Source organism: Polypterus senegalus, chromosome 9, assembly GCF_016835505.1.
Source record: "Polypterus senegalus isolate Bchr_013 chromosome 9, ASM1683550v1, whole genome shotgun sequence".
Lineage (NCBI taxonomy): Eukaryota > Metazoa > Chordata > Cladistia > Polypteriformes > Polypteridae > Polypterus > Polypterus senegalus.
In genome coordinates, this window is record NC_053162.1 from 5,487,519 (window position 1) to 5,503,486 (window position 15,968).

Below are 15,968 nucleotides of genomic sequence, written 5' to 3' on the forward strand. Positions count from 1 at the left end.
CATACACTTTATGTATAAAGTATACTCAGTATATATACATATACATACATATTATATATGCATACATATTATTTATTTATAATATATATATATATATATATATATATATATATATATATATATATATATATATATATATATATATATATATATATATACACACACAGTATACATAATCTTTAATGTAGGTAGATCATTTCAACCCGGTCATTTTAAAAGTAGCTCACAAAGTGTGGGTACCCCTGATCTATGCATTATACGGTGCCTTTAATATCAATGTATTATAGTATTTCATATCCATATTATATAGTGCCTTTAATAGCAATATATTGTTTTTCATATCCATATTATATAGTGCCTTTCACATCTCTCTATATATGTATTTATGCATTAAATGGTGCCTTTCACATCTAACTTTCTATTGTATAATGCGTTTCACATCTAATCAACTATTATATAGTGCCTTTCACATTTATTTATCTATTCATTATATAGTGCCTTTCATATCTAATATATAGTGCCATTCATATCCATATAACTATTACACAGTGCTTCACATCTATGCATTATATAGTGCCTTTCAAATCCATATAACTATTATATAGCGCCTTTCACATCTATGTATCATATATTATCTTTCATGTCTATTATATAGTGCCTTTCACATCTTATTTTGCATTTGTTGTTTAAAATTTCTCTATCGATCTAAAGTATAATTACATTCAAAACCAACTTTACAATTTACATATTTCCAAAAAAATAATTTTATTTGTACATTTAGTTAATTTGCAAACATGGTACCAGTTAAGTGACACACCACACCGTCAGATAGAAGCTGCGGAAATGACTCAGGCCTTTCCTTTTCCTGCTTTCTTGACTCCTTTTCCTTTCCCTTTCCGGTGCGGACCTTTGAATCTTTTCTGGAATGAACCCGACTGCTTCTGCAAAAGAAAATGAAGAAGTCATCCGATTGTGAACATGCAGTGCGCTCAAAGCATGGCTTATTTAAGGGCCTACCTTTAAAGCCAGTGTCTTATTGCATTTGGGAATCCACATAACTCTGCCAAGACCCCAGGAAAATACAGTGGACCTCCTACAAGTCCAGTTCCTCCTTACAATCAATTTTCCAAACCACTGAAGGTCCTGCAGGCTGAAGCAGGTCCCTTAATGCACAAAGGAGGAAATGGGCTCCTCTGGGTTGGCCCGTAAAAGGGGTCTGCACCTGCAGCCTGTTTAGCGTTACATTTTTTCTCGAAAAAAAAAAGCGTTGCGCTTTTTGGCTTGAAAAATTGCATATTTATTAAATCTGAACTTTCAACTGTAAAATGTGCAAAACACTAAAAGTGTAAAGTCAGAAGAGTAGAAAGTATAATAATAATAATAATAAAAATAATGCTAACACTGCATATACCAGGGGTGTCAAACTCCGGGTGGGCCTCAGTGGCTGCAGGTTTTCATTCTAACCCTCTTCTTCATTAGTGACCAGTTTTTGCTTCTAATTATCTTCTTTTGAATTCAATTTAATTAACTTGACTCAGGCCCCTTAGGTCAGATTTATACTTCACGCGACACGACGCATGCTCCAGCGGACTCTCCTGCTACACAAGCGTTTTACTGTTTATACTTGTGTACGTAAATCTGGAGGAATCCACCAGGTGGCAGTGCGAGATATCATCACGGTGAGAACAGGCTCGGCTTCGCTGTGTTGTGAATAGCCTGGAAGAGCCATTAAATTCCGATGACACTTTACCGCAATATCTCGGAAAATGATGTTTAATCCATCAATCCAGGGATGTGTCCATTTCAACAAGCATTGGGCACAAGTGACAAACAATCCTTAGGCGGGGCATCAGCTCACTGCAAGGTGAATACAAGCACTCACATACACACTGGCGTCATTTTAGTGTCACCAAATCTGCATATCTTTGGCAGGAAACCAGAGCACACGGTGGAAACCCAGCAGGAAGACACGGAAACTCCAGGCAGGGAATACCAGCGACGTGACTCCCTGCAAGACAGCAGTGCTACCATGCCACCCTCACGTGTATAATTATTAACAGTGTTCATTATTTAAACAAAATGAACGATGTATCTGTAAAATGTAACATACATACTTTAATGCATTTCATCATCAAAGTGATATCAAGTAGAAATCTAAGGATTCTAAATGTGCAGAGAGTTGGAATATCAGACATTTAATGTGTTCAGTGTGGTGATCTATTGCTTTTGCCGCTGCTGTCAGGTCAGGAGGAAGCCCCAGAAAAAAAAGACGGCACAGAAGACGGTATGTGAGACTTTTAAAAAATGTATCGTGTCATTACGATGGGGAATATGCGACGCTTGAATATCAAAGCACCGCGAATGCATTTGTATGTCGGCATTTTGCTTCACCGCATCGAACCATTCATCAGACATTGAAGCGCGCACACCGATCTCGTAGGACCTGCAAAGCGGCTTTCTGTCACATGTCGATAGTAAGCGGAGACTCTGACCAACTTTTTGCTGGTACTGCAACTGAGGACCTGCTCAGATGAACGCTGGGAACGCGTGGCAGCCATGACGCATGCACGTACGCGTTCTGAACAGGGCGTATAAAACGAACCTTAAGGGTGAATCCCGTACTCAAAGCTATCAGTGGAAATGAAGGGGGAGTGCATTAAGGACTGAAGCCTGAAGCACTTCTTTACGCAAAGAGTTATGGGAAACTGGAACAAGCTATCAAGACATGGAGTTGAAGCAGAAACATCGGGAACCTTTAATGAGGATCTAGATGAGATATTGGGACAGATTAGCTATTAGCTAAACACATGGGCCTGAAGGACTGAATGGTCTCCTCTCATTTGTCAAATTTCATGTTTTTTATTAGCGCGTCAAGTATTTTGAGGTCTGTTGCAAGTTTATCTTTGAATTTGCGTGTTGCCTGTTTTGCTTATCTGCAGCAGAGGTCCTTATTTTGCAACATGCATTTCATGTTCACCTACTGAAGAACTGCATTTTGTGAACCAAACAGTTTCTTCTTTAGCATGCTGATCTGGACAACGCTTTTATAATTGTCTAAAACAAATCCCACCACCTACCTTTTTTCTCTTGTTTTGTGTCGACACTTCCACCTCCATCTTTTTTGAATTGTCCAGTTTATCTGATGCTGCCTTCTCATCGCTGTCCGACTGGAACTCATCACTCTCTGTGGCTTTCATCTCCACATCCTGGGAAGTTTTAAGTGGGAACATCTCCTCTGTGGGAAAAGAAATAAAAAAATTGAGCGCCAAAGAATAATTTAAACAATAACAGCCCCTCCAGCCACTTTCAGGGCCCCCTTTTTCCATCATGGAGTTACCAAACCTGGCTGAAATGCTCGTCCACCGCAATAACAAGCAGGATAACATATTGTTAGCTATTGATTATTGTGAGGTTTATGATATGATACTCTCACTTTATGTTAGCTATTTTTTTTGCCCAGGTTTTTGTTATATAATCTGAAGTGTTACTTAATTGATATGTTGCGTTCAAGTGTTACTTAAACTGATCTTTGCACTCATGATGGACTGCTAAACAGATCACAGGTAGTCCCCAAGCTACGGATATCCGACGTACGACCTATGAATGGGGCCGCGGATGCTCCTTTATCTGTAAGGGGGACACGACGCAGGCTCCTCAGTAACTGCTGCACCATCATCTCCGGCCTGGGGACACTGCATGTGGTGGCTGGAGGGGAAGGTTTCGCTGCTTGTGCAGTGTAGTGTCCCTCGGGCGGCTCCGGTTGATGAATGTTATACATTCTACTCTATTCTATTAAAAGGACACAGAAACAAAGGATGGCTTGTTACATGTGTGCGGGTTACTTCCTTCATCCATATCCCATAATATATATATATATATATATATACACATACACATACATACATACATACATACACACACACACACACAATCCTAGAATATGCAGTTATTCCCATAAGCCTTACATTTAAAGTAACAGATGTCTCTGTAGTTGCTACAAGTTATTTATTAGAGTAGCTGACAAATAGAAAAAATAATCGCTAGACTTGGGAATAAGTATTGAACACTCTTACTGAAATGTATTTATTTAATCCTTAGCAGAAGGTAGTGACAGCTTCGAGACGCCTCCTGTATGGAGAAACGAGTTGCATGCATTGCTCAGGTGTGATTTTTGGCCCATTCTTCCACACAAACTGTCTTCAAATCTTGAAGGTTCCAGGGGCCTCTTCTATGAACTCTGATCTTCCATAGGCTTTCAATTGGATTCAAGTCGGGTGATTGACTCGGTCATTCTAGCAGCTTTATTTTCTTTCTCTGAAAACAATTGAGTTTTCTTGGCTGTGTGTTTGGGATCCTTGTCTTGCTGAAATGTCCCTGCACGGTTCATCTTCAGCATACTAGTAAGATGGCAGCAGATTCTTATCAAGAATGTCCCACTACGTTTCTCCATTCATCCTTCCTTCAATTATATGAAGTCTGTCAGTATTTTGGGATGTTTTTGGGATGATGTGCAGTGCCATTTCTCATCCAATTAAATGAGCTTCAAAATTCTTTTTCTTCAGCAGTGCAGGCTTGCATGGTGAGATTTATTTATATATATATAGTGAGAGCTGGCAGCTTATCCTGGCCAATACATCCACACCACCAGATGGAGTCCTCCCTGCAACATGGAGGTGCCCCAAATTCCTGCAGGGCATCATGGACAATGGTGTTCGGTTTCACTGCCCTGCTAGATACCGTGGGGGCCACCAGGGGACGCTGCAGGGAGACACCAAGAGTGTTACAACCCGAAAGTTCTCCCAAGTCATGGGGACGGAAGGACAGAAGTACTTCCGGGCTAAAGAAAAATATAAATCTTCACCTGACCCGGAAGTGCCAATGGATCATGTGGTCTGAAGGACAGGAGCGCTTCCGGGTCAAGGACTATTTAAAGGACTGTGGGAAACCCAGTAAGCTGAGCCGGAGTTGGGACAAAGTGCAACAGAGCTGCTGGGAGGAGAGGAGGATTTATTGTTGACTATTGTTGCGATTATTGTATTATTATTGAGTGAAGGTGCTTTGTGCACAGTATATAAGAAATGAAAATTATTTCTGGGACTTTTACCTGGTGTCTGGACGTGTTGTCTGCAGGTTTGGAGGAGTGACAGCACCCCCTACTGTCACTATATATATATATATATATATATATATATATATATAAAACTATGTAAATATAAATATCTTTATATCTATAAGAAAATGGCAATTCAAATAAAAATAACAGTTCTAGAAGCCTTACCTGGATAAAGGTCAGTCATGCTGTCATCTGACTCCTCTTCCCCGTCACTAGATGTGGGCTCCCAAAAGCCTGTGCTTTTCTTTTTTGCCTTTTCATGTTCCCGTTCCTGTTCCTCCTTCTTTTCCATTCTTTTCTGCTTATTCTGAAGACAGGCTGGCACAAACTCTACTCCATCCCGGACGCACTGCTCATCTGTAACACATAAGGACATTTAGCCTAAATCAGGCGTGCCCAACACTGATCCCAGAGGGCTAACAGGGTTGCAGGGTTTCCTTCCTGCCACTTTCTTCATCTGTGACCAATTTGTTTTTTTATTTTGATATACTTTGTACACCTCTGCTGTTCATTAAAGTTTTTTCCCCTTCATTTTAATTTCCATGCTTTTTTCAAGACTCAGTCTTCTGAATTCCTTCTTTCTGTTTTAAAAGGCAGCCAAACAAAAATTTAATCTGGAGTGAGCCAACAAATGACCAGCTAGGTAAGAGCCTCAAACTCCAGCCAATTTCACTCCAGCCTGTCTCTTAGTTAGAACAGGAGAAAGTAGGGTGAAATTACACCTTTTATTGGCTAACTAAGTAGATTACAAATGCAAGATTTCGAAGCAGCTAAGGCCCATTCATCAGGCAAGGTACCTTAGCTGCCTCAAAAGCTTCCACTTGTAATCTATTTAGTTAGCCAATAAAAGGTGTCATTTCACCCTACTCTCTCCTGTATCAATCTATGGCTAACATGGTACAACATTCTACTGCTCTTAATTAGAAGTCAGCTTTTGTTAAACCCATTCTTTGCACTAGAATTACCACAGCCTACGAGAAAGCTTGTAAATCCAGCCCACCTTAAATCCATTCTCACCTCTCCATCAGCGTCTTTTGTCCTGTAAATGTGTTGATTAATAGCAAGCAGCCTGGTATTCCATCCCCCCGCCCAACGGTGCAGTTCAATTTGCAAATTAGTTTCTTCAAGTGAAGTGCTGGAGCTTTATAGGGTAAAAAAGTACATCATCATTTGGAATACATACATTTCATGTGTGTTCTGTGTCAACAACAATCTATGTAAAACATCGTTAACACAGAAATGTTTTTCATGTTTTAGTAATAATTGAAAAAATGTAGAAATGAAATGTATAAGGTATGAAGCCTGAAATACAAATATGAAATAAACACTTTCACAAAAGTTACAAGTATAATAAAACAAGTGCACTTTTATTCAAGAATTTTTAACCAAAGAAAAAAGAAAGCAGGTTACGGTAGGCAGTTGATACGACAGCTTGCGTGGTGCAATGCTAAGGACTGTTGACTCCCAATCAAGAGGTTGCGGTTTCTTTGAAGAACAGGCGATTGGCATGGATGACGCCGGACTTCGTCCTGTATCCAAACGGTGACATCTTTCGCCTTTAGGCCTGGTGCAGCTGCGTTGTTCTTATATGCGAGTGGACGTTTCTTGTGGGGAGGGCTTCTGTTCTCTTTCTCCTATCTGAGTTCACCTCTGTTATAGCTCGTCTTTATTTGAAAACAACCGTGTCAGATCAGGGTTAGCATGAACGCGACTGAGAGAATAAAACTGAATTAAAAAAAAAAAAAACCCTAACCTTTACAAGTACCATACATTTACACCATCTGTTACAGACTCGATTCAAATGTATACTTTTATTGTATAATAGTAACAATAAGAAGAGCTCACTACTCAAAACGTTTATTTTGGGAGACGTTACGACTCAAACCCAGAACCTTCTGAATTGGAGTCACCAGCTCTACCCAAGAAGTCAGGACAACAAGCAACACTAACCTGATTTCTTTTTCTTCGGTTATAGTCTTGGGAAAAAAGCGCATTTGTTCTGTTATACTTGTATCTTTTGTGAAAGTGCTTATTTGATATTTGGACTTCAGTCTTCACACATTATACACTTCATGTCTACATTTTCTCGTTAGTACTAAAACATGGAAAAAGTTTGTCTTGTAGGTATGTGTTCAACATTTCTGTCATCCTGCACTTACACAGATCTTTGTGGACACTTTGTGAAATGAATGTGTTCCCGAATAACAATATATTTTTTTAGCCTGGGTACCTGACTCACTGATAAACAAGGCTTCACTTGGGAGAGGTTTTTGCAGTTTCTCCGGCGGTGGGGAGGATGCTATAGCAGGCTGCTTGCTGCTTGGGATTATCAACACATTTACAAGACAAAAGACACTGAATGGAGATGTGCGAGTGGATTTAAGGTGGGCTGGATTTACGAGTTTTCTCATAAGCTTTGGCAATTCTAGTGGTAATGCTATACATTGCTGGTGCTCTCCTTCTGCCACAGCTGACTCTTCCAAAATGGTTGACTTTCGTATAACTAAGAGAACTAACAATTTTTTTTGTGGACCTGAGCTGATCAACATTACTAAGAACTTAACCTTGCTGGTGAGGTGGTTATGTGTCAGCCCATTTTCTACCTCATTATTGTTTGATTGAGAATTAATTAAAAAAAAAAAAACAAACAACAATTGAGGTGTTGTGAAAAATTGTGTTTTTCATTTTATAAAGGGCAAGGTTTAAAATGTGGCAGCACTCACACTTCTGCAGGGCTCGTTTGTACTTCTTTCCATTGACATGTGCCAAGACATCACGTGGGGTGCGGTTGATGTGCCGGATAGTCAGTTTGCAGAAGAGGTCGTTGCTGTGAACAGAAGTTTAAACAAAGATACAGTCAGAATAAATGTCTAGCACAGTTGTCACTTTGCAAATTATGCATTTACATCGTAGTTTGGCAGAAGCCATTTATCTAAAGTGACTTACAACATTTACGATAAAATTGGTTACAGTTCTTTTGTTTTTTTTCCCCCCCAACTGTATCACAGGCAGGTCATGTGACTTGCTCGTGATCACACGGTGCCAGCAGCAGGATTTGAACCCACAACCTCCGGGTTTGAAGTCCAAAGCCTTAACCACTGTGCCAAGGATATTGCGTATTAGTCGAGGTATAGCTGCAATTCTTGAGAGACGATCGACCAGAAATTATTGCAGGGACCCAAGTTCGAATCCTGCTCATGGCACATTGCTGAATGGAAGAATATATCTCTAAAATAAATTTTAAAAAAAAATTTCTCTTCAACGAACGGTGCTTTGAATCCTACATTGCAGATGTAGTTGTTTATTTTTCTTTTTTGATTAAACAAAAACTGTTTAATGAATGATTTGTCAAGGAACACGCAGACAACAAGCATAGTTAAAAATCACACTTAAACAAACTGCCTGCCCATTCTATTGAATCATAATTCTAACAAATAATAATGCATTTCACTTTCTTATATAGCGCCTTTACCATGGTCTGAGACGGCTGCACAGATAATCAAGAGGGATACAATAAAAATAAAAGCACAATAAGAATGAATAAATAATAGTGCACAGCCTTGGGTTTGTATGTATTTATAAAATTTGGGAAGTAATATATTCTAGTTGATGCTGACATTTAATTAATTTGAAGTAGGTAAAAATAAATATTTGAAAATATTGCAAAGGGAAATGTTTATATACTCTGCGCAAAATAACTATATGTGTTCTAGTAAACAGCACACACACCACTTAGTTAATTTATATATATATATATATATATATATTACACTCACCTAAAGGATTATTAGGAACACCTGTTCAATTTCTCATTAATGCAATTATCTAATCAACCAATCACATGGCAGTTGCTTCAATGCATTTAGGGTGTGGTCCTGGTCAAGACAATCTCCTGAACTCCAAACTGAATGTCAGAATGGCAAAGAAAGGTGATTTCAGCAATTTGGAGCGTGGCATGGTTGTTGGTGCCAGACGGGCGGTCTGAGTATTTCACAATCTGCTCAGTTACTGGGATTTTCACGCATACAACCATTTCTAGGGTTTACAAAGAATGGTGTGAAAAGGGAAAAACATCCAGTATGCGGCAGTCCTGTGGGCGAAAATGCCTTGTTGATGCTAGAGGTCAGAGGAGAATGAATGGGCCGACTGGTTCAAGCTGATAGAAGAGCAACTTTGACTGAAATAACCACTTGTTACAACCGAGGTATGCAGCAAAGCATTTGTGAAGCCACAACACGCACAACCTTGAGGCGGATGGGCTACAACAGCAGAAGACCCCACCGGGTACCACTCATCTCCACTACAAATAGGAAAAAGAGGCTACAATTTGCACGAGCTCGCCAAAATTGGACAGTTGAAGACTGGAAAAATGTTGCCTGGTCTGATGAGTCTCGATTTCTGTTGAGACATTCAAATGGTAGAGTCAGAATTTGGCGTAAACAGAATGAGAACATGGATCCATCATGCAGGCTGGTGGTGGTGGTGTAATGGTGTGGGGGATGTTTTCTTGGCACACTTTAGGTCCCTTAGTGCCAATTGGGCATCGTTTAAATGCCACGGGCTACCTGAGCATTGTTTCTGACCATGTCCATCCCTTCATGACCACCATGTACCCATCCTCTGATGGCTACTTCCAGCAGGAGAATGCACCATGTCACAAAGCTCGAATCATTTCAAATTGGTTTCTTGAACATGACAATGAGTTCACTGTACTAAAATGGCCCCCACAGTCACCAGATCTCAACCCAATAGAGCATCTTTGGGATGTGGTGGAACGGGAGCTTCGTGCCCTGGATGTGCATCCCACAAATCTCCATCAACTGCAAGATGCTATCCTATTAATATGGGCCAACATTTCTATAAAGAATGCTTTCAGCACCTTGTTGAATCAATGCCATGTAAAATTAAGGCAGTTCTGAAGGCGAAAGGGGGTCAAACACCGTATTAGTGTGGTGGTCCTAATAATCCTTTAGGCGAGTGTAGATGCTATTCTACAGCATGATTAGAATCGTCTGAGTATTAAAGGTGTAGGTCTGTTTTATAAGCATATTTTATAACATCAATGTTAATATAGAGTACAACTATAATTATTATTATTCTATATTGGCATTGATAGGAATGATTTGTGAAATTAGTGTTAAGTATTAAAAAAAGCATACCAGTCTCTTTTTTTTACAGGTACATATATACACAGTATATATATCATTTTTACTGCAGTAATTCATTAACACTTATTGGTCTTTATATACCAGAAAGACTTTCCTAGGGTCTTATGTAGGAAATTTGTACACACAGTTCATTTATCTTTTCAGATAAAAATGAACTCGCCCAAACAATGAATTTAAAAAAAAAAGGTTTTTAAATTGGCAAAGATGAAGTCAAGGAAGAAAGCTTTTCACTTTCGATGATTTGTATTTTTGTAATTATAGAGCACTTCGTATTATTATTTTTAAAGCTCATTCTGTGAAATTAAACTATGATTATACAATTCAATGTCTATTATATTTATACATTATTATATCTATCTTTACACGTGTTGTTCTCGTATTAAATACATGTAATAAACTTACCCAAGAATGTTTAAAAAATCATTCAAAAAATGTGTACGTGAATGTAAATATATCTGCACAAACCAACACTCGTGAGTAACATTTTTAGACAGTTCAAAAAGAAATGCAAATTGCAAAGTGTCTGTATACCGACTCAAACAAGCTTTTGCAGAATACATTAACTGACAAGAGGCTGGCCCGCCCTTTCTGAGTTTTGGTAGCCAACTCGAGCCGTGATTCGTCGATTCTTGGTAGCCGAGTGAGCCGTCATTGGCCAATTCTTGGTAGCCGATAAGGGCTGCGATTGGCCCGAGCTTTCAATTCTTGGTAGAATCTTGGTAGCAGAAAGCAATCTGATTGGTTTTCGCTACCAAGAATTACCTCGGCTCGGGGGCGCCACAATGACTGCAGTGATATGCAGTTTGTGATGAGCCTTCAAATTCAAAAATCCTACCAACATTTAGATTGAAACCTTGGGACAAAAAAAAAATAGTCTCAACAGTTACGTGAAAAAGTATTTGCACCTCAATGAATTATTTTTTTTTTTTTTAACATATGTACCCCACACTCTAAATGTTTTCTCCATGTCTGCATGGGTCTTCCTCCAGGTTTTCCTACACATCCCAAAAGATGTGTCCGTTAGGTTAACTGCTGATTCTAAATTGTATCTGCGTTTGTGTGAGTGTCGGTGCTTGCCCAAGTGTGCCTTGTGATGGAGTGGCGTCCTTTTCTGAGATAATTCCCACCTTGTACCCAATGCAGACGCAGCCCCGTCAAACCTGAAGTGATCATATTGCCCTGCTTATATTATTATGTCATCATAATAGATGCCCAATTGCTCTAGACACAGAAGCAAGTGCAGTTAGGATTTCAGTTGTAAATCTTCACACAAAGCTGCTACTGTGAAAGGTAAATAAAGGAAGACTGGTGTTACAGCACGGAGTTACTTAATTTTAACTGGAATCATAAAGTAGAAAGAAAGGAATCCAGAGAAAAGAAACAGTGAAAATGCAGCAGAAGGAAGATTCAAGTAAATTAGTGGCAACTTGAGAGTCTTATTTATTGGCAAAATCCAGTAAATGGAGCAATAGGATCTAAACACAGCCAATGAAAACAAAAAATGATGTTGTCCACTCACTCACGGTTGTTTTGTGCTAGGGACCACGTGGGGCTCGTATTGGCTGTAGTCAAAGCTGGGGACTAGTTTGGTCAGTTGTTTGTATTTCTTGCCACTCGTGTAGGTTTGGAGGTCAGAAAGGCGACAGGGGATCTCATGGCCAGTTAGCTCACATCTGATCTGTGGAGAGAGATGAGAAATGTTTTAAGTATACGTAACACTTCTTCACGTAAAATAGACCATGTGACCAAAAGTTTGAGGAGTTTCAGGTGTTTTCATTGTGAACAGGTGCATAGAGAAGCCATGCAATTTCCACTGACAGACATTGGCAGTAATAATGGTCACTTTAATGGTGACTTTAAACAAGGTACTCTCCTAGGATGCCGCAAGTCAGTATGTGAAATTTCAGCTCTGCTAGATCTGTTCCTGTCAGCTCCAGTGGGGTGGATGCGTCAAGCGCCAACAACAGCTCAGCCAAGAAATGGCAGACAAGCCGAACTCATAGAGTGGGGGCAGAGAGTGCACAGCACGTAAACAAATGGCCTCTTCTCTGCTGCATCCCTCACAACGGAGTTTCAAACTACCTCTGGAAACAACATCAGCACAAGAATGTTGTTTGCCTGCCTATGGAAAAGTCATCTCAGATAAAGGAGCACTGGAATCACCGGGCAGAAGGGTCTGCTCATCAGATTGGCCAGCTTAGCCCTGACTCACCTGCAGAATGGCCAATAGGGCGGAGACAGCTTCAAGGTCTCCAAGGCTCTGATCGTGTCTGACTTCTCTTCTGCTATCTGGCCGAGACTTTACATGAACTGATGGACAGGTATGGCTGGTTTTCGTTTACCGTATATCCTCCAATAGAGGCCCCCTAGTAGAGACCGGCCATTATTAACAAAAAACTTCAGAACGCGATATTTACAGGTTTACAGGTAGGTACACAAAAATATCGGCTAATATTATAAACAGCTACTTTATTTGAATTTCACATGCTGCATAAGACTGTTAAAGATAAATGGCAATGTCTTTCTGTACCTTTCGCTGCTATTCGTCATCCAAATCCGCAATGACAAGAAAATTCCATTTTAGCGGATACGAAGACGGCAGCTCTTTCTTTGTTACTCCCCTCTCTGCCCAAAGGGTAAATTTCGTAATCCATAAGTAAATGCGTCCTGGGTCCGACGACCTGGACTAATCCCGTTGACAGCGAAAACGATAAGGAATGTGCTGCTGGTTAAAAGTGATGAATCTTCGCGGAGACTCTTCATAGCAAAACACATTTGTACCACTCTCTGTTTATCACTACCGCACGGTATTACAATATAACGACCGTATTTTGGTCAACACGGCACAAAAATGAAGCAGTTTTAGAATCCGGTATATCGGTATTTCTTATTTATGCAACGTGCTGACATGCACATGTATTACACACGTCTATAAAGATACAGACGCTTACAATGTACACTAGTAGGCAAATATCAAAGACCCGGCTACTGTTAGAGACCGGCTACCATTTGGCCGTATCCTCTCTGAAGCCCGGCGCTTATTAGAGACTGCGTTTACTGGAGCATATACGGTATGTTAATTAGTTTCTACTTGGTGTATTTGAAAAAAATGTGTATCCTCCAATTTGATAGTTCAGTATTTAGTGAGTCGTATCTTCTGATCTTACATACTTCCTTGTAGTTTCTACTATTGTATTGTATTGCATTTCTGAGGGAACATCTAGCTCTGTGAAGATGGTCACTTGTGTTACATTTTATTATATTTACTCCATTCTTTTAACATCCATTGTACCTAACTGGAAGGGGGTCTCTTTCTGAATTGTTTATCCATACATGTTTTTTTTTTTTCTTGTCTACTTAGGGAGTCTAAGCTCCACACCACAGAATCTTTTTCCTCATGTCCACAGAGAGTTCATTAGACATCATTGCTTTCTTTGCATGCAGTGTAAATTGTGGACCTTCCACACACAGGTACTTGTGTGCCTTTCTGATGTGAAGTCCAATCAAATCAACCTGCCACAGGTGGGCTCCAGTCAAGTTCTAGAAACATCTCAAGGAGAGTCAAAGCAAACAGGCGGCACCTGATCACACTCTGGAGTGCCACAGCAGATGGTCTGAATAGGTTTATTATGAATGAGTAAATCTGCAAACCTTTCCAAAAACGTTTTCACTTTATCATTATGGGTTTTTGAATATAGCCTGATGTGTAAAACTCAGAAATGTATCCATTTAAAGCGAGGTGATTCTGATTACTGCCTGAATCCACTGTACGTCAATATATTCGGGATTACTCGGCTCCTGGTAACATGTATCACGTCTTGCTTTAGTTTGCTTCTTCTGCACGTGTGCCTTTCGGATGCTGTCACTTCTGTTACGGACGTCTGTTCTTGGTGTTACGTTATTCCGGACACACCATTAGCTCCTTAAAACTCTCAAAGATAACACAGTGTCGTCTTGGCTGACGCCTCTACTGGTAAATTGTGCCCTAGTGCACAGGACTCGTTGATTCAAATCAGTACGTGAACTAAGAAGCATAATACGCGTACAACTGCAGATTTTCTTTTTTTAATTAATGGAACTGATTAAGACAGGACACATTTTATTGTATAAAAGTAATACGTTACAGAAACGGTCGCAGCGCATCGCATCGCATCGGCGCGCTCTCTCTCTCTCTCTCAAACACACACAATGAACGATTAAATTTGGAGATAAAGAGCACAGCCCTGCATTTCCTTACCTTGTCCCGTTCTGTTGGCTTCAAACTTGGATGTCGATCTAGAAATGCCTGAACGTCAGGGGAAATCTCACTCATGCTGCCGTTCCAATTCGAGCAAAATCGGCAAAGAAGAACACGCGAGCAAAAGGAAACAACACGTGAGGGAGCACCGACCGGATGTGACGTTGACGTGGAAAATAGAGGAAGTGACGTGCATAAACAAGGCCGGCGAGGGGAAGTTATTCTGTAGTGATGCGCTGGGGATCTCTTCAGGAGGAGAAATTAGATACTCCTGGATCTCGAAACGAATCGATGAAATAGACATTATTAGCTCACTAAACCACGCTTGAATAAGCTACATTTTCTAGTCGATTGCTCAGTCGGTTATATTATTGGAGTGTTCCTCGTTAACTCAAGGCGGGTGTTGTAACCAATTCCATTCCGTCTGTCTTCCCTGACAATATTGTAATTAAAAAAAAAAACAGCGACGAGTCACGATCAGGGTTTGTACAGCAATCAATAGTAGACCACGACCTTCTCTGGAATTCGCACCGTGCAATTAGGGGTTGCCACATCGGATCACCTTGTCCCATATCTTGATGTCCTCATCATCTTGCTCTGTCACACCCGTCACCTGCATGTCCTCTCTCAGCACATCCATAAACCCCCTCTTAGGCCTTCCTCTTCTTACACCCAGCATCTCTCCTCTGCAGATGTCCAAACCAACGCAATCTCACCTCTCTGACTTTATCTCCCAAAGGTACGCATTTGTAATCCTGCCATATAAAAAAATGTACAGTACTGTATAAAGATTCTCCGAGGTATTTTTTTGTGTCTTGATGTTATACCTCCCTCTAGTGGGCTTTTTTGGAAATGCTTTAGGTTCTTTTCGGAAGTGCTTAGGACTCCTAGTACACGACACATAATAATGTATGTGTGATAAATCATTCATTTTTGTCGTTTTTCAATAAACTGTGTAGCTTTTAATGTTGTGTCTGTTTATAATGAATATCAGATCAATTTGAAGGGTGCTGTAACTAAGAATGCAGCAACGTTTAATATGCAACAGATTCCTGTCACTGACAAAAAAAAAGGTAATAAAGAATGTCCGAATTTAAAAGTCGTTCATTTCCAAAGGATAGTTTAGGTTATAAGTCTTTGCCATTTTCAAATGAACATGTAAGATTCATTTTAACGAGAATTCATGTGCATTAGATATGCTAAAAAACATTCTTATAACCTTTTTCGAAGAATTTCTTTCTTATTGAGCCAAAGTTAACACAGGTTAAAAATCCAAACGAGTGAAATGTGCCTTCTGCCGAGATGCCCTGCATGGTTTTTCTGTGTGCCCACCCTCTATAAAGCTGTGACTGCTGGGCTCCGCTGCACAGTCTCTCCAATCCAAGGCACTGTAGCTTGTCACTTCTTTGGAGGCATCTTGGTGGCCTTCCTCACTCATCAGCTTCAGTTT

The 15,968-nt window shown here is 40.0% G+C and overlaps 1 protein-coding gene across 1 annotated transcript; it reads right to left on the reverse strand.

Annotated features, from left to right (window-relative positions):
- Positions 1-746: 746 nt before the first annotated feature.
- surf2 (surfeit 2) lies at positions 747-15,086 on the reverse strand. The gene is made up of 6 exons (XM_039762631.1): positions 14,519-15,086; positions 11,805-11,959; positions 7,837-7,940; positions 5,279-5,470; positions 3,078-3,235; positions 747-941 (listed from the first exon to the last, which is right to left on the reverse strand). Exons 1-6 carry the CDS (start codon positions 14,591-14,593, stop codon positions 849-851), a joined length of 777 nt encoding a protein of 258 aa, XP_039618565.1. The 5' UTR covers positions 14,594-15,086; the 3' UTR covers positions 747-848.
- Positions 15,087-15,968: the final 882 nt, after the last annotated feature.